Source organism: Toxoplasma gondii, chromosome VIIb, assembly GCF_000006565.2.
Source record: "Toxoplasma gondii ME49 chromosome VIIb, whole genome shotgun sequence".
NCBI lineage: Eukaryota > Apicomplexa > Conoidasida > Eucoccidiorida > Sarcocystidae > Toxoplasma > Toxoplasma gondii.
This window is the reverse complement of record NC_031475.1, coordinates 2,541,476-2,565,391: the sequence shown is the minus strand read 5'-3', so window position 1 is coordinate 2,565,391 and position 23,916 is coordinate 2,541,476. Positions and strand designations below refer to the sequence as shown.

The window sequence follows — 23,916 nt, the reverse complement described above, 5'->3', positions numbered from 1 at the left end:
ATGGAAGGCAACAAAGACGAGGCTCTGCGTTGCCTCCAGCTGGCCAGACGCGCCCTCGAGTCCCAGGACTTCGCAAAGGTATGCAGGCAGAAGGCAGAAAAAGGAAGTTAGAACGCACGCGTCGTAAAAAGATCTATTCTCCTCAAAGAAATAAAGATGTCGCGGAGAGACTTGTGCCCTCGAGCTCGGACTCCAGTTTCGTCTTTTTTAAGTCTCTGAGGAGAAAAGATCTCCATATCCCCCGGCTTCGTGATGTTCTATTCTCTGCCTCTCCTCTACAGAGAAGTAATGCCTTCGCCGTTGTCTACTCTGTGCTGCATCCAGCGGCATCTTGTCGCGCGTGTCTGCCGCGGTTTCTCTCATATTTCGATCCACCGAGCACTATATATATATATATATATATAAATTATATGTATCTTGTATACATATACATGTATTCGCACGCGTTTAAGTTTGTAAGACTGTATTTGGCGGTTGAGGTCTTTGTTTTCCATCTCCATTTGTCTGTGTCACCGTCTGTATGTACAGGAGACCTTGATCCGCGTTTCCACATTTTCAGGCGTTTGTGTGCTGCATCTTCCTCCTTTTTCCAGGCCCTGCGAATGGCAGAGCGTGCGCAGCGGATGTTTCCGACGTCAGAGGGGGGGACGTATGTATCGATTTGCTCCTCGAAATTGAAGGAGTCTTCCCAGTCGTCGGAGCCTCGCTTTCGCTCGGGCTCATCAAGCCAAGGCGCGCGGGAGGCTGCGCGTGCTGCGCCACCGGAAGTTCCCTCCACGTCTGCTGGGAAGGCCAACGAGAACGGCAGCGAAGGGGCGAGCAGCCGCCTCCACAGAGAAGGCACTTCTCCTGCGCGAAGACGAACCAGTTACAGCAGCGCCTACTCCAGCAGCCACGTTAAGCCGGAGTCTGCGGACCCCGACAACTCCAGCTCTCCTGGCGCACGCATGCATGCAACGCATGCGACGCACGCACAGCCCAAAGTCGCCGCGAGTTTCAGCTCTAGGTCGCAGTCCTCGTCTTCGTTCTCGTCTTCAGAGAGAGCGGAGTCGACCCTTCCGAGAAGCAGCAGCACTCCTGCTGCTGCTTCCAGTCGGGGCAACTACACCGCAGAACAAGTCGCTCTTTGCACGCGAGTCCTGACCACGAAGTGCTACTACCAGACTCTGGGGGTCGACAGAGGCGCCACAGACGAGGTGATCAAAAAGGCCTACAAAAAGGTAAGGTCCTTCAAAAGTCATACACACATCTACACATTCATATACACATTCATGTACACATTCATGTACACATTCATATATATATATATATATATATATGTTTATGCATAGCGATGTAGACACACAACACACATATATCCATATACATACACGTGTGGATGCAGAAGATCGTACGGGATGTACACATCTGTCTCGCAAAATTCAAGTAGATGGAAGAGTAGGCTATGGTGACGGAGTGGAACAAGGGGAGTGACGGGTATTCTGTGTCTCTGGCTGCCGTTAATTGTTTTACGTGAAGATATGGCGTAGAATCAGGTGCACGACCATGTGACCAGCGACTCTATCGTGCCGACAATCTTACATTCGCCGTTATGGATCAGCGAGGCCACCGGAGGTGTTGAGTTTCATCAGGCGCCGGTGGATTGCGGGCATTTGTATCAGCTGTGTAAATCTGGGTTTCCTGTGTGATTCGAGCTGTGAAGCCCCGAAGGTCGCAGGAGGTGACTCTCGCGGTCAAGCGATCGAGACAACATTTTTTCGAGCTGCACTGCCAACAAAGAATTTGAAGATTTAAACATACTGCTCGCGCTCCACTTTTGTTCGTCGGAGCTTTTGGTTGAAGTCGCGAAATCGTGGCGAAAACGTTTTCTCTGTTTTATCCTCAGCTGGCACTTCAACTTCACCCCGACAAAAACCGTGCTCCTCACGCGGAAGAGGCGTTCAAGAAGGTAGGAAAAAACCTCAGAAAGGAGACCGAAACCCTGCATATCGGGGGAGAAAACGAACTGCAGGCTTTGCCCTTCCCCTCGTCGAACTCGCTGCTTCTTCGGAACACCACATTCTGCTGCATGCAAGCACTGAGCCGTCTTCATCTCTGCAGCCGCGCTGCACGGTGTGCGTTTTCTTTGTTATAATGACAAGCTAGTCAGTGCCTGGAGCGTCGTGGTTCGCTAAAACCTGAATCCCTCTTTGTCCTGGGTCGGGCAATCGCGTCGTCTCTAAAACGTAATTCGTGAGGTGAAATCAGAGACACCGAGTGAAGTCAGTTTCTGCTTCTTGTTCCCGATCACAAGGAGTCAACGAACGACCCGAGGATTTTCATTCTTCAGTGAAGCTCGAACTGCTTCTGCGGCGTGGAGACGGATTGCTTTGAAGGCGTCTCCGTCACTGTAACACTGCATGCGACGAAATGTCTTTTCTCAGGTCTCAAAGGTCTCCCAGTGCCTCCTCGACCCCGAGAAGAGAAGCCGCTACGACCAACACGGGGAGGAAGAGGCGGCGAATGGAGGAACGCGGGTGCGCTATCGTCAGGAGGAAGGAATCACTCCTGAGGTGAGAGAATGTTTCGAGAGTCCAGAGTCGACCATTCGTTTCGCTTTGTGTCAAAGCTGGCGATCCCAGCCCCAGCTGACGTTCATCATTTGAATTCGCAACGTTTACTGTCAAGCAGCGAGCAGTGAGGCGACACCCAGGTGACGATTGACCTCCAGGAGACAGGAAGAACTCTTTCTCGTGCTGCTTCAACTGCGTTTCGTGCATGCGACCGTGAGGATGACGTCCACGCTTTCGCGAGCTTGTTTTCGCTTTGGCCTTCGTTGCTTGTTCAGCTGCGTGGAAAGCTTTGGTCCGTAGAGTTGGCACGGTGCTCACGACAGGGGGGAAGTCGAACTGTCAAGAATTGCAGCCGGAACAGAGAGCTTCAAGATCTAAACCAGTGGTCCACCTCGTAGTAAAGACTCCCGCTGTACGGGCCTTGCGTCTCTGTACAAAAACGCTGGAGCCCCCCGTATTCGTTGTGCTGTTAAAGAGAAGAGAAAAGCGTTCACAGATAAGTCCGCCTTTGGGGCAGACGTTCGAAGCGAAAGAGAGCCGCGGAAAAACGTGGAAAGTTCCATTGTGTCTGGCACATCCGCGGCAATGATACACGTGATAAGACTGGAGTGAATGCCCATGCCTTGTAGGATGGGATGCCTTGATTTTCTTGCTGTAACAACCGAGTTAGTGGAGCTGCGTCTTTGCGTTCGTGAAGTCGGCGTCTTTACACTGATTTACGCGCTTTTCCCGCAGAGGTATCTGCAGGAGTCGTGAGATACTTCGTCCTCAGACTTCCCGCTGAGAGCACATGAGGTGTCAAGAGCCTCTTTTCAAACTGGTTCATGTGTATTGGGGCCAGAGACGCTTTGTTCTTCGTTCCTGTTTGACAACAGCGTCTCCGGTAGTAAAGGAGCCTTCAGGTCTGCAGGGAGTGCGGTTCGCAGAATAAAGAGTACTGTCTCTCAGACAGACACACTTCGAAGCGAAGCGCCAGCTTTTCCGTCTCGCGTTCGTTTCTTCGTTTCCGCCTCTTCACCCTGCGTTTTGATGCATGCACCGACAACTTGTTCTGCGTTGCACTCTACTACCTCGAGGGCTGCAGCGGTGACACGTGAGGAACGTTTCTGGGCATCCAGTCCAGAGTGCTGCTGGGTGCATTGAAAGTCATTTCTCTTCTTTTTCTGTTTCGGCTGAACGCTGCATGCAGGAGTTATTTCAAGCCTTCTTTGGCTTTACCATGGGCGACCCAGGTCGAGGACGCGGGCAGACGCGCTACTACTACCAGAGGCGGCCTCAAAGAGGGAACGGAGAGTAGGTCGTTGTCTCCACATTCTTTTACTTTTCTCATGTTCACGTCTTAGATATTCTACAGAGTAGTGCGACCTCTTTCTTCGCTCTCTGCCCTCCTTGTCGTCGTTCATTAAATTGCAGTTTCTGTTCTTTGTATCCCTGTGGCACTACAGCACTCCGCAGTTCAATTTTTCTTCACAGTTGCTCTCTCTCTGTTGCGTCTCGTTCCTCCTCTACTCTTACATTTGCTGGAGATGCACACAAACAGCAACCATGCCTTTAAACAAGCCGCAGTGTTGACGTGCAGATACAGATGTTCGCTTACATACATGTACATATATATATATATATATATATATGGATATGTTTGTGTCGCTATCGAAATAACAGAACCTTCCTTGTTAACACAGACATGTTCGATGGAGCGGTGCGCACGACTTTGCCTTTTCGTGCATCTGGTGGTGGCGTAAAAAGGGTTGTCTGGGAGTAGACAAGGAATTTGAGGAACTTGCAGGCGCGTTGCATGCGATTGGTAACAGCCGAATCAGATGACGCCACTGAAAAGTTCTGTGTCTCAGATGTCTGCGTTCTCTCTCTCTGTTCCTTTCCGCTTTTCGCATGGCTTTGCACTTGGTGCCTATTTCTTTGTCTTTTTTACAGGGAACATGGTGGAGGCCTTTATTACCTTCTACAAGTGAGGCGCGTCGTGTTGCTCGTGATGCACGAGTCTCTTTTATAGTTGCTTAACTTGTCCTCGTTTCTTTTTCTACTGTGTTCTCTCGCGGTCCTGGCTGTCGCTTCCGATTGGGTTTGTGCCGTCTGTGGGTGCGTCCACGTTTTCTGTTTCGAATTCGTTTTTTCGTCACTGTTTTGCGTCCGTCTGCGAGATGTCCGTGAATGGTGTTGGCCTCTTCGGTGACTCAAGTTTAACTCGCGTTGCTGTACTTCTCTAGTATCTCGGAGATTCGAAACTGCTGGACTGTTAATATGCAGCAGTTCGTGGCTCAAACGATAATCCGCTTTTCATGCTTTTCCTCACTGGAAACGTGTCTCTCTGGTATCTTATCCCTTGGTTTCTCTTGTTTCTTCCTCTCTGCATGCGGTAGACTTCCGGATTTTTTGCGAAATCCACACTGATGATTCCTGTCCACTGTACTCCAGTTCGGGTAGAGTTGTTGCGCAAATTATTTCAAAAATTTAACTTCATTTTTTTCGATTTTAATTCGGTTCGCTGACAGTTTTTTGAGTGAGCAAAGCATCGTTCTTTCACGAATTTCTGCAGTGCGAACGGCTCGTGTTTACGTTGCTTTGAAGGGCCTGGCGCCTGCCCCCGTGGCTCCTCGATCGAGAATGAACTTGCCTCCACGTTTCAGTGAAACATGCGAACACCGAGTAGTCTGCGATCCTTCTTCACATATAGCACTATGCATCTGAACGAGGACCTTGCTGCAGATCTGGAGGCCGTCAGTCCATGCTTTTCGGGTGCCGTGTTGGCCTTGTGTTCGCGGTGTATAGAGTGGCGTTTATGTGTGTGTATGTGGGTTTCCTTCAATTCCAGATTCTCCCGATGGCCATCATGTTCCTCATCATGTTCGTCGGCAACTTTTTCCCGCATTCTGGCACGCAGGTAATTTGTTTCGCTTCTTCGTGTCTTCCTAAGTCGCGCACCAGTGGATCTTTGCGTCTTCTTTTTCTCTCGTCTCCACATCGCGGAATTTGCAGCTCACCTTTTCTCTTGTGGTTGCGTCTTTTTCTTGTATTGTATGCCTGAGTGAGTAGCGGTCTTTCTCTCCCAGTACAAGACGCATATATTTACATGTATACATGTGAAGCATTTCAATGCGTGAATGTGCGGCAGGGCGTCTAAACGTTCGTGATCTTCTGCCAGCAGTGCTTGTCTCCTTTGCTGTGCTGTGTGCAGCCGACAGCGCCGTACTCGTTTCTGCAAACGTCCGACTATCCCGTGCATCGTCTGACACGCTACCACAGCGTGCGGTTCTACGTCTCTCCGTATTTTCGGCGAGATTACCCCGACGAATCCGAAAAGCTGAGAGATGTGAGACACCGATCGCGCGCGACAGAGCGAGATGCTTTCCCGAGCTCCACCGGACTTGTCTCTTCTCAGGGCCATGAAATCTGAAGTGTCTGTTGTGCTTCCTCATGTACATCGACATGTATCTGTCGGTCAACAGATATGGTTATGTCCAGATACAAATATGTATTCAGGTGCCGATTCATCGTGTTTCTCTCTGTTACACGTACTGGCTCACCTGTTTCTCTATCAGTATGTAAAAAGATATATATATATATATATATATATATTTAGGACTTTGGATTGAGAAAGGACCGATTGAAAGACGGACACAGAGCACGGGCAAACAGTTGGAACACAGAAATAGCTTGAATCCGTGTATATATATATATATATGATTATAGTTAAATATTTATCTGTATACATCTATTTATTTGTGTAAGCTTCTCTTCAGGTATGGTTTTATGTTTCGTATATGAAGGGAGATATGTATTCGCGAGGACCAGCGCTTGTATGTATGTGCGTTCGAGTGTCGGGTTGCATGCATGTGTGGATAATGAGGGCTCGTTCTCTTTTTGGGTGACCTTTTGTACGTGTATGTTTCTTTTTCTGTTGCCTTTACGCAGCTGGAGATGGCAATCGAGCTGAAGTTTTACCACAGCAAATGCCAAAAAGAGAAAGAAGATCTGTCCAGACAGTTGAACGTCGCACACTACTATCGCGCCTCCGGTCGGTGTCTGTTTTCAGTGTGTCTCAGTTGCTCAAGCGTTCTTTACATTTCTCGATCGCTCTGCGATTCTGCACACACATATTCATATGTCCGTATATAAGCAAAAGTAGCATATTTAGCTTCTAATGTGGTTTCGAGTGATTCCCGCCGTGTTCCGGGTGTTCAACGTAAACGTTTGCACTGGTTCCTCAGAGTTCGCCCTGTTCCTGAAGAGACCTGGAGACATCGTCTCCATTTTCTCTCCCTTTTCCTCGGTTTCTTTACTTTCCTGGTGCGTCTGGTTCCGCTCGCTGGGGGGTGTCCTCGGTTCCCTTTCTACGAAGGTGGAAGCACTCGAGCCAGTTTCTGTGTATTGCTTTTCCCCGTGTTCACCGTTTCTCGGCAGTCCACTTTGTTGGTGTAGTTTCTCGTTGCCCCCAATTACAAAAAACAGCTTCTTGCACGACTGTGTCTGAAGTTTTTATCGGAACTCTGTTCACTACATTCAATTTCACACATTCAGTGGCTGACTGTCGCTTCCGCGGATTTCCACTCAGGTCTGAGTATACCGATCCAAGTTATGTTGCGTCTTTCACGATCTTGCCCCTGTTCCGTGGAGCTTCATGCGTCTCGTATCCTTCCAATGCTTTTTCCAGAGATCTTGTGGGGTGCCTGATTTTTCTCAGAAGCGAAAGTTCGGGAAATCCTTGACAGGCCTCGTCCGCACTGTCAAATCTACGACTCCTTGTGGGTAGGTTGAAACTCTTGTTTTCAAACATTAAGAAACAGGAAAGCTCGACGGACACAACGTTAGACATGAACGACAGAGGTGGAAAGGTGAAGTCAGAATTCTGGTTGCGTTTCGGCTGTCCTGGAGGTGAATCTTTGCTGCGGGTGTTATGTATTCTTTGGACGATCTAGATCATTGAGAGGAGCTGAGATATAAACGTCTTACAAATGAGTCGTAAAATCGGTTGATACGAAAAACTGGAGAAAAGACTCACAATTTGCAGAAGAAGAACCTGAAATTTTTTCTGAGATTGCCTTTGCTCCCTCCACCTCGGGCGCTGCAAGAAAGAAAACGTCATGGAGACTGGGAAAAATGTTAGTGTGTTCTGCCTGCCTCAAAACGCATGCAGTATTGTTTTATTTCTAGATGCGTAAAAGAACGAGATCGTTTTTTCTGATCTTTATGTTTCGTCTGCTTTGAGTGGTGGCTTAAGCGCGCGTCCGGCCGTGTGCCTTCTCTTCGCCGAGATATTTTTTTTCTTCTGGGGTTCTGTGTTTTTCTCGCTGTTTTGGAACGTACAACGAATCACTTTTTTATCAAATGGATTCGACTTGTTTGTGGCTTTGCTTTACAGAGTCAACGGACGCGGCGGAGCTAGGTGCTCTTTTCAGAACACACTGCGTGTCCGCGTATTCCCGAGGTTTCCTTCGAGCGCAGCTGAGTGCAGACGGCGCTGGGGAAACATGGGCGAACATGGGAGGAAAGGAGGAGAAGAAAGCCTGGGGGAAAGAGGAGAAATGTAATGGAAACTGGGAGGAATTTGACGGGAAAACAGAAGAAAGTCGGGGTGGAAAATAGAAATTTGGGGAGGAAGGGCTGGTGGAGGTGAAGAGCGGGACGCCGTTACAGCCGGGGGCCGCTGGGGTTCGTTTTTTTTTCTTTCATTTCGTCGCGCACGGCCCCGAATAGCAAAGAAAACAAACCGCAAGGATGCTAACGTTTGTGGCAGTGAGCACGGCTTGCAGTTTAGTGCGTCTCTGTGTTTTTTAGAAGCAGAGCGTCGCACAGAGAGCGCGAAACAGAGGCTCGAAGTGACGCTACAATTTGGGGTTGACCTCGCGAGTCTACGAACGGTTTATCTTCTTGATTCCTAGCGTTCCTTGAGCGAAAGGAAGAGTAGAGTGGTCGACGTCGTCTCCGCATCTTTTTTGCGACACAACCAGGGGCTGCGCTGCACAATTGCGCTTTCCCCGCAATTGCACGCGACTGGATCAATGGTTTCTGTGCCTGAACTGAAAGAAGGACCCACGTTGGTTCTGTATAACCTTCTGTAACCGGAAAGAGTTTCTCAGTCGCGGTATCGGAGACGCGCTGCGTTTTCTAGGCAGCTCTGTGTACCTCACTTCGACACGCATTTCACTTGAAGAGTCGTTTCTAACGCATCTCCGCGCGGGCGTTGCCTGTTCGGCTAGTGTTTGGGAAGGCGACGATCCTCCGACAGTGAAGCGTTCCCGGTGTTTTCTCCGCGGACTAGCGGCAGCGGACCAGAGTGAAAGCTCGCAGGCAAAGAAAAAGCGGAGAGCACCGACCACAGGCGTCAGAAGCAAATCAAAGAGTTGAAACGCAGAGCGACACATGAGATCAAGGCGCGCTCGCGAGGGATGCCGTGTAAGTCCCGAGTGCTGGAAAATACGAACGAATCTCAAACCCCCGCTTCGATTTCTTGCCGATAGCTTCTGTCCTCTTCTCAGTGCACATGAAGCAAAGTGGTGCAGCTCCAGAAACCGAGGAACATCGGCAAAAAGTGGAGCCGCCGCTTTCCATGTCCCCAGGTCGAATAGCAGAAGCCGGTTCCAGTTTTTTCAAAAGTTCGCGGTCCTTTCCGCCGGACTTCCCATGCGTTTTCTCTGCTGGGAACTGGAGTCAGGCTTCCACACCAGAGGGACAGCGGCCAAATGGTTTTCACTTTACCGCAGGTGTCTCGGCGAACTTCCGCGAGATCTCTGAAGTCCACCTGGGGGTGTATATACTGCGCGTTGGACTCACTCTAGTCTCGGAAATCTGTTTACCCGGTGCACGCTCGTCGATGAGCACTCTAAAGTGGAAACAGAAAGGCCTCGAGAGACGAGTTGGAGGAATGGCGTGGAGGAGAGGGGATGATGCACTCTAAGGAGGACCTGGGGATGAAGAGCCTCAGAGTAGGTAGCAGCCACGAAGAAACGCTACGCTCAGGTGTTGATGACCGTCACCGCTAGTATGAACAGCAAGAGCAAACGACTGCTCGGACGCGACTACGTTCAGGCCAATCTTCCTGGGAGCAGGCGTCTCTGAAGCCTGAGTATTTATACGTTCCTGCTGAGGAGTCTGTACCACGAGGTGGAGGACTCCTGGAGTGACCAAGTGGAAGCACTGCTTCTGAAGGTGGACTGTGAATCGCACGTATCTGAGCAGTGCACTCTCTGCAGCGCTTGAATACAAAAATGCTGAGCAATGAACGTTTAGGATGTTTCGCGAATCCTCACGACCCCTCTCACGAAAAGAGACAAAGGTCGCCTTAGCAACGCGATACATCCAAATGTGGATGAGTTCCCCCCTTTCCTCTGCTGCTGTGCTCTCTGCGAGTTCCTCCCAGTCTGACAAAGAGATAGTAAGACCACAGACTGAAGGAACAAACTAGGCGGCATTTACTTTTGTGCTCCGCCATCACGCGTTCTTTTGTGTCTGAGAGGGCTGTGAAGTCGTAAAAGTCCTGCCCATACGAGGTGTTTCTCTAGCCTCGTCTTGGCCGAGGTTGAAGATGGGAGAGGCAACCGTTCTCATTCCTCGACTCTTGAGCGTGTGGGGCAAAACGCTGTTGAAAAGCCTCATCCCATCGCCTTGACTTTCTTCGACAAAAGAGAGGATTTCTCGAAATTCAGCAGACTCCGTTTGCTGTCGACCTTCCCGTCTGGGTTGAAGACTGCCCCCTCGCGAGTGAGGAAATCCATCGTTTCCTGCAGATCGCAGAAGTTCAGTTCCGCTTGCAGCTGCTTCGGCTGCAGCACGAGAGACGCTCTGAAAAAAAAAGAAAACCACAGTCCAACAGAAACACGCCTTTAAAACGCTGCGAAGGAAAAAGCATCGGACATCGACCCTACAGAAATCACCCAGAACGCAGAAAACAACCCAGTTCAGACCTGGGTGCGATGAGGAGGAAAGGAACAGCATACGTCAGGCGTCGTCTTCCCCTTACACTGATCCCGCAGCCTCTCTCCCTGTATGAGGACACAGCGTGAGATGGAAAACTGAAATAGCAACACGACTTCACCCGATGATCTCGGTTACATTAAAACGCAGATCCTGTTTCAGTAGAAATTTCAGCGAGTTCGGAAACCTTCAATTAATTCAGTTTCCGCTCCCGATTGAGTCCCGTTCGGTTGAGCCCATCGGGGACAGTCTCAACTGTGTCGCTTTTTCCTCTCTTGATGATTTCCAGATGCTCGGTTGAAAGCAAGGATGTGTTTAGAAATCCACCATCAGCAGAAACACAAACACGATCGTTGATCTCACAGCTGTTTTACCATATCCCCGCAGTCAACAAGCGTTTCTTGAAACAGCGAATCTTCTAATTTCTAATTTTCGAACGAAAGCATGCATTCCTAAAAACTGTGCAGTTCCTAGAGAGATGCGAGTCTGCCTCTCCAAGTTCATCGAAAAAGGAAACTCCAACAGGTACTCTCAGGATTCAAGTAGGCACATGCCGGCCAAGCACCATGTCTATCCTCACGGTGCTCTGCGAACACAGTGAAGGAATGCCGGAAACAACGACGGCCAAGATCTACACACCACGGGTCTAACGCGTTGTCTGTAAAACTCCCCGCAGAAGAGCTTATTCACAAACACACGGTTCGCTTCAATCCAGAGTTGGTCCTCGGAAGCCTCCGCATATCCTGGGAGGTACATACTCCCCGGGGAAAGCTGACTCATAAACAATTCGTTTCTATCAAGCGTTAATCCTCAGCTTTTTCCCCACTCACTTGGCTAGCGTAACGAGGGCAAGCATGCGCACGCGAGGCTCAAAGATTTCACAGAGATGCTTGGTCTGGTGAGGGCCGATTGAAGCGAGGTAAAAATACCGACGGAAATTCCCGTCTGCAAGTGCTCGACGAACTTTCATCGCATACACCACGCTCGAGTTTCCTCGTTCCGCAGCTGTCATTTCCGCTGAACGAAATAAAAAAAACGATGAAAAAGAAAAAATAGACAAAGAAAAGAGAAGCAAAGTGTGCTTCCGAAAAAACGGATGCTTGGCCACGGATGCCCTTTGCTTTCGCCCCGTCTTTTTTTCACTTCAAAAGGTGCGATACGTTCGTCGGCAACACCGGCGGAGACCGGCCGCTGCATAATATAAGGCGCATGCAGGGCATCAATGAAGACCCGAGTTCGGCTTCGGTGAGAGGAAATCTACGAGAAAAGAAAGCTCCATACTTCCCTGCTGCCACGGATGCATGCTCGACTCTGGAGATGTTCCACGAACACAAAGTGCAGAATGTGGTACCTAATCGTCGCCTTCTTGCCAGCCCGCAGTTACTGTTATATTCACATGGATACACAAAGATTTACAGATATACGATGTAAATTCATATCTCCCCTTACTTATACTTCTGTGGGTTTGTACCTCACTCTATATATCCATACATATATATATATATATATATGTATATGTATATACATGCATCTGTACATAAATCTGTACACACTGACGGTTTTAGCAGCACGCACACAGACGTCTGTGAATGCAGACCGCTTCTATCCATCGCGTTCTCAGGCTGTACGTGGTGTCCATCTACCAAGCCAAGAGCCAACAAAGTTAATCCTTGAGTGCGGCGAAAAATATGCATTCTCACGCCATAGATTGAGAATGACTTACACATCACGCGCAAAACGTCCAGACGCATTCCCTGGAGCGCCATGTAGACCAAGCGGTAGCAGAGGTATTCGAGCTGCGGATCAAGGGCAGAAACTTTCAAAGGAAGAAGTGGAAAACAACGCGTCGCACACAGCGGAGAAACACCAAAGACTGATACGAAAAAGCCAAAAGGCGACCCGGTCATGCGTTGGTTACGCTCCTGATGAAGTGTCTGTCCGTCCCACGACTCCGTGCTCTCCCGTCTTCTGGGCGTTCTTTTACAGAAATAAAAAGACAGCCTCTTCTTTGGATAACGATGCATCCGACCCCTTCTTTTCTGAAAAAGAGTCTGAACCGAAGATTTGCATCATGGGTCCGACAAATGCCAAGCTCAACTGTTATTTGCCGAGAACGGTTTCTGAATGCGGTTGCTACATTTTGGCGACGGATCCAAGGTCGAGGAGACTATCAACGTGGAAATCAGCATCTCGGCTCGTCTTGTGAACACAGGTTGGGGTTTGAGAACTATTCACCCGAGTCTCTTTTTCCCTCCGAACAATTCCCGGTGGGTGTCTCTTGACTCTCTGTTTCTCCTGACCGCTATCACGTTTCGTTCTTTCTCCCTCTTAAATATAAAATGAGCCGTTCTTTTACTGAACCACACAAGCATGTCAACGCATCTGACCAGTTCTCGACTGTATATATACACGCAAGAGGGAACAGCAAGCCTGCTAAGCCAATAAAAAGGAACCGCAACGCCCTGGGCGACACTGAGGAGTTTTCATTCGAGCGTTTCCCTCTTCGTCTCTGCGTGGAAGTTCGTTCTTTACCGAAGAAATTCGTCTAACGCACAGCGTCCACTCATCCTCAACTGAAAAACGGAGATTTACGCGTGTTAAGCCTGCTGGAGGGTCAGCCCCGAATCTGGTCCGGCAATTTAAGGAAACAAACGTCGCAATTCCCACCACTCCGACTCGGCCCCCGTTGGCCTTTGTTTGCCTCCCCTTGCGTGGAAAGGATTGCTTGTATCTTTAACCATACACACAGACCTGCGTTTGACACCAAAATAATGGAAAACGTTCCAGCTTCCTCTCACTCGCTCTGGGTCGTCCTCTGGAACTTGGAGGCGCTTGTACAGGTCCCGAAGTTGCGTCTGGCACTGGTTGAACTGGCCTAAGTCGTGGTAGCTGAGCGCAAGTCTCCCGTTAGTCTCGTACACTTTTCTCGAGAACTCGTCCTTCACTCCCTGCACTGTCAGGTCTTGTCGCATGCTGCGAAACTGCTCCTCCACATATCGCCACGACGCGCCTTCGCGGTGCTTCCGCAAAATCAACTCGAAGGATCGCCGAAGAACCTCCGGAGGCCGAACCTGAAGAAAAACAGAGAACGTCAAAGTCGCCCCGCCCAGAGCTCACTTGACCCTTTATTTTCTCCTTTAAGCCGTGACGCGCATATCGAACACAAAAATGAGTCTCTGCACCTTTGCACAACGGTGTGAACACAAAACTGATACACATGTTTATTCATATATATATATATATATATATGGATAGAAAAGACGTACTTCTTTAGATATAAGACAAATTGAATAGCGATATATGTACATTTATATAGCTAGATGGATGAATATGGAGGCTGATATATATATATATATATATATATGTCCATGTATGGGTGTAGGACCTGCGAACACTGTGAACATAGATACAGGTTTGTATGTGGTTTACAAGACAAGCGTGTTTTGTGTACGGCTGCATGTGTGCCGTGTGGCGTTTTCTTTGGATACCGTGGCAGGATCCGGGGCGTTGGTGAGGCGCAGGTAATTCTTTTCGAGAGCCGTGCTGGTTCCAACGATCTTTTCTGTGCTCTTGGCGATTGCGAGTTTTTCTTGCCACGACAAGCCGCCGGCGGACGCAGAGGGCGAGGCCCCGCCCTCGGGAGTCCACGAGACTTTCCAGAGAGGGTTCTCCTGCGGCAGGAACAGAAGCAAACCGAGCTCACTTTCCGGAACGCGCGGGAACCTCTTTTTTTCCACCGGTAATAACACGGCGACGGCAGGGATCCGAATGATGGCGAAGAGAAGCAAAGACGCAAGCGTCTTGAGTCCGAAGACCAGTTTTTTTTCTGAAAAAAGGAAGACGAAAGACTTGAACGACACGCACGGGACACCTACACACCTACTTACCTTCAAACGTATCTCTCAAGATCCAATTTATGCACTTCCCCTCTGTCTACCAGTCTCTACCTACCCACCGATTTACATCTACCTCTCGTGTCTATGTCGCTCTGTCTGCCTGTCCGTCAACCTACCTGTTCATCCACTCGCATCGACCTATCTCTCGATCAGCTGATCCATCCCCCTATACATAGCTGTCTCGGTCTCTCCACATGCACAGATATGTTCATGCCAACGTCTACTTGCGCGTGTGTGTCCGTTCCAATGATTCCTGTTTGCATCCGTCTGCTTGTCTTACCTTCGCCGACGGGGCAGTGGAGCCCGACGATGAACCTGCACCGAATCTGTTCATTCGCTGAAGACGCTTCTGTTCCTCTTGAGGGGTGCATTTAATCAGCATCATGGGGACATCTTTTCGGACTGCTTCGGCACCTCCCAATCTCTCTCCCTTTCCTTCGCGCCGCAGATGCACTTGTCGCGCCCTCGATTTGGACCTCCTGCGCACAGAGACATCAGCGACAGAAAGGCCCGTTTCAAAGTTGCTCGAGTCTTTGCCAAAGAAACGCAGGTAGTGGCGCAGGCACCTTCGAGAGTCTGTCTTCCCTGACAGGTTGCTGAAAGCGAAAACGACGACACGCGAGAACAGAGGCACAGGAATTAGACCTGCGGCTTCACACACGGACACCCGGATGCGACAAGTGAGCAGAAACCGACGCTTTCGTCCCTGCACAGAACTTCGAGGAAAGCAGTCCGAAAGACCACGGATGACCACAGGGACGAGGAAGAGAAGATCGCGCCAAAAGAAATTCTCCACTCCGTCATCACAGCCGGGATGTGTGCCAAAATCTCCGCCAATCGCTATTCCGACACACAAAAAAGAGCCTTGCTTTCGTCGCTCCGTTCTCGTAGACTCTCTCTTCCCTGTGAACCCGTCCCTGTCTTCGAGACGGATCCCTTCGCTTACGCTAATCCTCTCTCCCTCTTGTCTGTGAGAGAAATGAAGTCGTCCTCGCCTGTTCTCCCTCGGCTGTCTGCTGAGACACTGCGTGCGTCGTCTGGCGTGTCTTCTCGATCTCTCCAGCTGTCTGCAGGACTTTGCTGGCAGTGGCGTCGGCTGCGATACGAGGCACTTCGCTCGTTTCTTCCGCGTCGAAAACCGGAGTGTCCGTACACCGGGCTTCGGCTGCGACTTCGGCTCTCACGGCTTCGCTCCGAATCTCGTCTGTTCTGCCTCCCTGAACTAGGGCCGCGAAGAGAGGCATACGGATCTGCAGGCGACAACGTGTGGCAAGAAAAAAACGAAGAAACTCACAAAGGAGACGAACGCGTGGACAGAGAGAAAGAGACGCCAGGAGCAGAAGGAATACAGGAAAGCTTGCTCCAGCGCGCGCGCGTTGCCAACGGAGAAAACGGATACTGAAGATGTAAAGCAGACAAATTCGGAAACACATGATCCCAGAGACGCATGCAACCTCCGGTTCCGCACAACTAGCGATACAGTCGACGACGTCACTCTGGGTCGATCCGCCACCAGACACTCGAAGAAAGTGCAGTGACCTGAGATAAAACAAATCTGATCATGAACTGCTCTCCGAAAAACCACAGTGTTATGTCAGTGCCTGGACACACGCACTGTTTTCCCTCTGCAGATTCGCCGTCGCGTGCTGTCTACAGGTTGAAGGAAACAATAAACAATTCAACAGTCTGAGAAAACGCTTGCCTTCACTACAAAGTAGTACTCTCGGGGTATCAACAGAATAATGAAACCGCTATGCTCCAAACAAGCAATGCGTGCATTCGAGAAAAAACCTTCAGTACGACTTTCAGGGACACTCTAGAAGTCAAAAAGAGAAAGGAGGGACGCCTACCAGCACTCGCCGTGTTTCGGTTGGTGGCCTTTCCGGAGGTCGCCATGTTGTCCACCTGGAAACTCATTTTCGTCACTTCGCTCTGAATTTGCTCCTCCGACGGAACCGGGTAAGTCGCCCAGTCTCGATCTCCATGAAACCCGAGTCTGTTCAAAAAACAAAAACACGAACTTCTCTGTGGAGGCGCCTAGAGGAGAAGTGAGCAGCCGCGGAACCTGCGACTCGCGGAACCTCCGTCTTCTCAGGTGTACAGACAGCTCGACCCGAAACTGCAGGAGCTCTCACCTGTATTCGTTTGTCACTTTTTGGCTGAAGAGATTGACTGTTCGTCGCCACTGGAGCGCCTTGTCTCCCTGCGAACAGTGTGGCACGGCGCAAACAGAACTTTCTCTGAGTCTGCTCGAAGCCCCCGTGGAAGGCCTCCTCATGAGAATCAAGGAATCGAGATAAAAAACATGGTGGGGGGCGACACATTCTGTGAAATGCATGGGATTTCGAATTAGGAACAATTGTGGCGATGCCATGAATGCCGACCTGAGACCTGTGGCTCTTTGACCCCTCAATTTGAGTCGGGGCCTTTCTTGTTGACAGTGTGTTGTCCGGTGATCTTCAGGACCAGTCCGTTAACATCGGTGGTCTTGCGAGTTCACGTCATTGTAAAAAGACTCAAAAACAACAGACAATCCAGTACCTAAAGGTCTGAACGGGACTCTAGTTATGAGATACAGACAGCCAACGGCGACAGCTGTGAAGGAGTCTCCAGACGCCCAGATTCACCCTCTAGTTCGTCCACGAAAGAAAGACCTTTCGAACTGCAGAGACATACACGGTCTAGCCTTGAAACATACACTCATATACATAAAAATATATAAAAATATATATACGTACGTGCACGCCTTGGAACCCACTCACCGCACACAGGAAACGCTGACTATATATCGTATTCCTCTCCAAACGGAGGAAAGCCACTATGGTAATACTCTCCTCCGAAGACGCGTTCACTCTACATTTTCGTGCCCTCGAACGTTCTTTAGGCGAAGTGCGGCGTTCGAAATGGAAAGTCCAATCTCTCTCGATCCAGCCGGTTCCTAAGCTGTCTTCTAGACACCTGCCTTTGTTTACCGCCATCCGACCGGCACCACCTCGATCCGTCGGAAGAAGTCGTGATCCTTCGTCCGGTTCAGGATCGACGCTAAATGGCCGTTTCTTTCGCTCCTTTCCCACCTACCGTTTGACTCCCGCTACTTACCGTCAAATGCGTGGAGTGGACTTTTTGCAGCCAGAGGGCGAAAGCTTGGGTGGAAGCGAGTTGCTGTTTCCGTCGTTGCTCGATGTCTTTCGTGACTTCCGCAGCGCGTTTCAGGGCCTGGTCTCGCGCGCTCGCGATGTCGAAGCCTGTCCCTGCGCCGCTTCCCTGAGTCATCTGGCCACTGCGGTGTTTCGCCTCAACCGCAGCCGCTGCCGCCTTCGCAGCAGCTTCGACTGCGCTTTCGATCCTCGCTGCATGCGCTCCCCCGGGGCTCGGACCGGTTCCCTTCGCAGACATCGCGGGGCCAGAGCTCCCCGGCAACGGCGGGGGCGGGGGCGGCGGGGTCCCGGCCGCGGACCCCGAAAACATCGGCGGCGCGTACACATTCGGAGTCGCAGGGTACGGCGAGGAGTTGGAAAACTGGGGACCCGCCGGCGCTGAGACCATCGGCTGGGGCTGGGCTTGCTGATACAGCATCTGCTGGGCATACACCTGCTGCTGCGTCTGCATCATCTGCTGGTAATACGCCGCATAACTCGGCAGCGAAGAACTCGGAATCGCTCCGGATCCACCTCCCCAACTTGGCGCCCCACAAACAGTGGCTGCTGTCGCACCAGCGGAGGCGTCCGTGGGGGCTGCGAGTCCCGGCGGGCCTGGAGGAGCAGGGGTAGCGGGGCTGGCGGGACCAGGAGGCCCAGCGGGGAAACTTGGAGCTGCAGAGACACTCGAAGTCGCGGGGGCCGCGGCCGGCTGAGACGCGGAAGACGCTTCCTGCTGGCCACTTCGAGGCGCCTTCAACTTGAAGGAAAAAGAGACGCGCCCCTGCTGCGAAGCCCGCTGCGCCTCCTGCGTGGACGGACTCACGGCCTGAAGAGGCACGGGCGTGTTGGGCGCGGCCGTCGAGCCGGGCGTCGGCGCCTGGACCTCGGGTGTACTTACACTGGACCCAGCGGCCGCGAGAGTCGCTTGGTACCGCGTTTTGACCATTTCGAAGAAGCCACTCGCCTTCAACTTCTCCACGCACTCTCGCGCCTGCTGCATGGCGACTTCATGAGGAGCTGTCTGCCTCGCGATCCCGTAGTAGTGATTTGTGTACTGCTGGTAGGCATACGCGAGGTAAGCTTCCATGGTCATGTACGCGCCTGCTGCAGGGTTGAACAGCGCGCCGGCTGCGCCCCCAGCCTGGAGGTCGGTCCCCACTGCGCCTCCCAAAGTGTGTGGGGGACTTCCCGGGGCGGCCACCCCCTCATGCGGGGTCCAGAGGCCCGGCAGTCCCAGCGTCACTCCAGGCCCTGCACCCGCCATCGAGACGCCTGCAGACACAACCTGGAGAGAGACGCGGAAGCGGTTAGACGCACCTCAACAGGCGGAAACCGCAAAAGGCACTCTTTTACTCTGGAAGAAAGCAGAAGAAGCTCCTTTCCTTGCAAGGAAAAGGCTTTCCTGAACTTCGGAAGAACAAGTGTCTCTGAACTTGTCGAGCTGAGGCGGCTGCCAGACCCTTCAGCTGTAGGGTGGTTACGTGACGATCTTGGCAGTGCGCCCTTGCCTGGCTACAGCCAAGGAACAAGATCCAGAACGCTGGGCCTCGGTGTGAACTACAATCTCGCCCACCACCACAAAGCTGAGATGCAAAGTTGAGAAACGGCAAGAAAAACAGCAGTCGGAAGGGGCGATTTGAAAGCCCCAGGGTAGTCCAGCACGGCGATTCACGTTTGGGAGGGTGAGGTGAGGAAGACGCTTGAGGCGCGCCTCGCCGCCCCCCAAGAGCGAGTAAGGCGCTGCAGGCCAGCGGGTGCAGGAAGGCGGTGCCAAGAAGAGGATGAAACGCCACCGCGATCTGACGAACTTTCATACGCCCAAGAGGCCGAGAGTGCCTAGAAGTTTCTGCAGTCGCCGTTTATTCGACGACATGCACGCTGTATCATCTGCAGTTTCAATGCCAATGTGTTCGTGTGGATGCAGCTGAAGATATTCTAAAGCAGACGGAGAATCGCCCTCTTCCTGTTGCTTCCTTCTCCTCTGTCTCTTCGCTCGAACTCAGTCGCCTCAAACTCTGTTTCCTCACCCTTTGTTCCCTCGATCCCTGCTGTCTCAAGCTTCGTTTTGTGAACAAATTGAGCGCTTCCGCCTACCGCAGAAGCGAACGCGAGGCTGGTACGAATGCAAGTCAGGAGGCACAACAGAGAGTGCACACCGCCTGGACGCGCGAGGTCCCCCGCACACGAAGGACTCGACGGAAACGCGAAAACGGTTTCTGCGTCTCCTGTCGGGTCTCTTTTCTGCGCGCTCTCGTCCCTCGCACTCCAGACACTGCGGGGAAGACAGCGGGGTGAGAGGGCGTGAGACAGGGCTCTGAGACGGTGCGGATGTGCAGCGCAGTAGAAGTCGTTCGACTCGGTGACCCAAGACCTTCACGTGGTGAAGCAGGAGTCGAATTCGCAGTGTAGATACTCCCCAGAGAGAACTTACGAATGCGCCTGTCTCAGAGGTGACGCCTCCTAGTGACAGAGCGACAGAGTCACTGCTGCTGGAGGTGAGTGACTGTGAACTCGAGGCGAGAACACGTGCGAAACAGTGAGAAAAAATATTGTTTGGAGAGATAACTGCCCTGTCGTCGCTCTCGGCGTTTGGCGCGGCCTCGGTCTCCCGCGAGCCGCGTCGTTTGCGCTCTAACACTTCCGACGTTCCTTGTGAGAGCTCCAAGTCGGCTCTCGAAGGAGAAACCGCTCGATCAACACGAGAATCTCACCCCGTCACCTGCGTCGCTCTCCCGCCAGAGCGTTCTCTCCAGATCTTCTTGACGGAACCACTTACCTCTCATGCGTGGGGAGTTTCACAGCTCCTCGTGTCTTCGCTTCTCTGCTAGCACAACCCTTCCATCGACTCTGCGCAGCGAGGAACAGACCCAAGAAACTTCCCCGACAGAGAGCCTGAGCACGTAAATCGCGAGGGCAGTCAGGACTCTGAAGCCGGAGCCCTGAGCTCGGGCTCCAGAGACTCTCTGCAGCGGAGGACAGCGCCCTCGGTGAAGAGAAGAAGCGAGATGAAGAGAGGAAGAAAGAGAAAGAGAGAGATGGAAAGCGCACGCAACGGGAACGAGGAGCGAGAGACAGAACAACGAGTGAAGAGCAGAGCGTGAACCTCCCTCGGCACGGATAACGAACCAAGACCAGTTTGCAACGGAACGCCTTCTTAAGAAAACGTCACCGCACACGACGCGAGGAGAGACCGTGCACGAGGCAACACGGCTTAGCGACAAACAAAGTCAAGAACATGAATCGAGAGCAGGCGAAGGTGCTGTCTTTCGAAGCGCCACCCGTCTTCGGCGGAAGCAGCGCGATCGACCGACAGACGCAGGTTCCTCGAGTTTTCAGCCGAGTGCATTCAGGAGTCATACACTTCAGGATAGACCACCGAATCCACGAAAAGAGAGAACAGTCACGCACACTTTCCCACGCTTGCTAGAGTCGGGATGCAGCCACGGAAGACGGACCCCTGGCCGGCAGACCAGAGCGAGAAGTTCTGGCGAGACACTCATCACAAGCGAAACGGCGTCCCGGGGAAAGGCAGACACACGACGCTCTTTCCTGACGGTGTTGTCTGTGCAGCACAGCTTTTTCGCGTGGACGAGGAAACTGTTTGGAAACGAAAACAGGCAATTCACGGTTTCGTTTGTCGACGAGGACGGCCAAACTGCACCCTCGCTTGGTTCTGTGAACTGCACGATCCTCACGATGGAATTCGGAACGGCGCCGTTCTAGCGTCCGGTGTGGACACGAGGGACAACAGGAACCCACACAGTTTAGGGAAGGATAACGAAGACAGCCAGCAGAAAGACGTCTGTGTAACTACAAAGTACGAAGCAGGGAACGCAGCAGACAACGATCACACAGAAGACGAACGTGCATGCGTCAGCATGCACGCCTCAAGTGTGCATACACCCGAACGTGGCGCACGGAAACGACGCGTAACGCGAACAATCCGCGCGTAACACCGCACGACACTGATCCCTCACAAATGGAGAACGGATTCGCGTCCACAGACGGCGACTTGCGGAGCAGTCTCATACCCGAGCTGGCACAGAAACCCCTTCCTCGAGTGAAACGGTCACCAAAAAATCCAGTGTTTGTAGTTCACGCAAGTGGACATACGATGCGAAGACACCCCAGCTCTTAGTCTACACCCTAGTCTTCTAGCGCTGCGACGACGCAACGTCCAACGAAATCAGCACTGTTCCTCAAGAGTCAAACAGCGTCGTCAAACAGATTGAACACAGACTGGACGGTACTGATCGACGGTATTTAGGTCCTCTTCAGAACGCAGACTTTCTAGATCCGAGCGACAAACGCGGGTGCAAGGGAAGGGATTTCTCGCAACTTTCGCCGACATCCAAAACGAGTCTCGTCTCTGCGTCCTGAATCTGCGCGACCTGACAGCTCGACGATTTAACAAAAGTGGAAGGCGTAAAGCACCCTCCTCGAGAACATGCGACAATTCGCCCTCGTTACAGACACCAGTCAGCAGGGGGAAACACTGTCATGCTTCCCGAACGCGAAGACCTGGCTTCCTTGGAGATACGTGAAATTCACCTTCAGGAAATCCCTACTGGATGTGGCGGAAGTGGAAGCAAGTCGGCCCTCCTGAAGTTGTATTTCTTCCCTTGCGTACAAGTAGAACGTCTTCTTGTGATCTTCGTACGATGCTGCATTGAAAACGACAAGACGGGCTGCTACGGGGCACCGGTTGTGACGAGAATCTTCTCAGTTTGAGGGAAGTCCAGTCTCAGCAGATACGCCAGTCACTCTGTTTTACCCCGTCGACTCCATTTGTCGAGGCGCGCTCGTGCAGCGACCTTTGAAGATTTCTGCTGGAATGCTCCGCGGAAGCCAAGAGTTTCACGCGCAGAGCCTTCTCACGTGTTGCAGGAGGGGAAGTTTGTCGAGTTGTCAGCACCGTCGTTTCGCCGGTAAGCTCTTGGACGAAGACGTGCGTGGATCTCTCTGTCAAAAAATGAAATGCCCGCTGCGGGAAGCTCCCGTGCCGTAGGCCAAAGAAGAAATATGTCGGCAACACCCAGCACAGCGGACTGAGAATTCGGAAGCCGGTGCTTACAGCCCCGACGTCTTCCAAAACTGAAGCAGTGTAGCGAAACGACCAGTCGAAACGGATGAAGGAAGAGAAGTGCTTTTTCAAATGAAAGAGGGTGCGTAGCGTGCCGCAGAAATCAGGAAGGGAACAAAGCCACCGTAGAAAAGTGACGGTTCTACCCCTTGCATGCAGAACAGCGCAGCAAGACGTTGTCGCGGCGAATTGTAGAAAACAGAGAGAACCAACTCCCGGTCACGGGGAACTTGGCATTCCTTCAACGCCGGAAAAATCACCATTCGGAAAAGATCCCTAGACAAAACATAGACACACAGGTGGGGAATACTCTGGAAGCGGTACTGCGACGCAGATGGTGTCCTCTTCCGGTTCAGCGCTGTGTTGGCGGCCGTCGGTTTGGTCAAGATTGCAATCGGACAGCACAGGAACGCGAAGCAGTGGTGAGGCTTTTTGTTAAGAGACGTTATTTCCCTTCTCAGATCATGCTGAGAACACAGACACAGCAGCAGCCTTGTATTTCTGTGGTTTTGTGTGCACAGAGGCACACTAATACTGCCAGTTGGCGGGGTACGGGGACGCACTCAACCATCCTCGGGTTGTTGACAATGCCGAGTAGCTGGAGACAAGAAAAAACGACTCCAAACCCGCGTAACTTCACGATGGTGTCCACCGTGAGGCGTTGTTTATCCCGCCATTCTACCCGGGCAGACCCGGGGAGCACTCGACACGCACAAGCACGCAACGGGATGGTTGTAGGATTGATTATCAGCTGTTTTGGGGTAGGATCGTATGAGTTAAACTACTCGTTTAGATCTTGAAGGTCCGTACACTGTCGTCTTTGCTTAGTGGCTGCCGGTCACCCTCCGTGGTTGCTGCGCGGAACGAAGCACGTGGATGTGGGCGTGTTTCATGCGGGGTAGTGTTTTGGGCGCTACCAGGGTGCAAGTAGGAAAAAGTCAAGAGGAGCTCTGTCTGCAGGGAAACGCTGTGGTGTGTTGAGCATTCCCGGAGAGCAAAGAAGGAGGAAACGAATGAGTAACAGTCTTTTCGGGGACATGCTCAACACTTAGTCTCTGACTAGATCGTCCGAGGCAGCAGAGCGTATGACTGGAAGATTGTGCTGAAAGGCACTGTGCCCCGCTCTTCTCCGTCCTTACGCGACAGGTTTTTGCAGTAGCTGTCCTACTTCTCCGTCGGTTCAGAAGAGAGGGCAAAAGGGAGCATGCAGACAATGGTCGCTTCCCTTGACTTCATTTATCGTTCGCAAGAATAAACGGGGTGAATGTACATAAATGAACAAATGGAATGTTTACGTTTGCTGTGTATTGTGGAGA

The 23,916-nt window shown here is 51.7% G+C and overlaps 2 protein-coding genes across 2 annotated transcripts; one reads left to right on the top strand and one right to left on the bottom strand.

Moving 5' to 3' along the window:
- Positions 1–7,953, top strand: TGME49_259980 (DnaJ domain-containing protein; the record flags this gene model as incomplete). Its single annotated transcript, XM_018781225.1, has 11 exons — positions 1–78; positions 594–1,220; positions 1,886–1,948; positions 2,424–2,552; positions 3,742–3,845; positions 4,485–4,518; positions 5,383–5,451; positions 5,746–5,880; positions 6,483–6,585; positions 7,252–7,316; positions 7,930–7,953. 11 exons carry the CDS (start codon positions 1–3, stop codon positions 7,951–7,953), a joined length of 1,431 nt encoding a protein of 476 aa, XP_018637060.1.
- Positions 7,954–10,159: 2,206 nt separating this feature from the next.
- TGME49_259990 (SAC3/GANP family protein) lies at positions 10,160–18,781 on the bottom strand (the record flags this gene model as incomplete). The annotated part of the gene is made up of 10 exons (XM_002365141.1): positions 10,160–10,349; positions 11,312–11,498; positions 12,205–12,277; positions 13,280–13,552; positions 13,970–14,152; positions 14,658–14,856; positions 15,324–15,627; positions 16,228–16,373; positions 16,513–16,580; positions 17,477–18,781. 10 exons carry the CDS (start codon positions 18,779–18,781, stop codon positions 10,160–10,162), a joined length of 2,928 nt encoding a protein of 975 aa, XP_002365182.1.
- Positions 18,782–23,916: the final 5,135 nt, after the last annotated feature.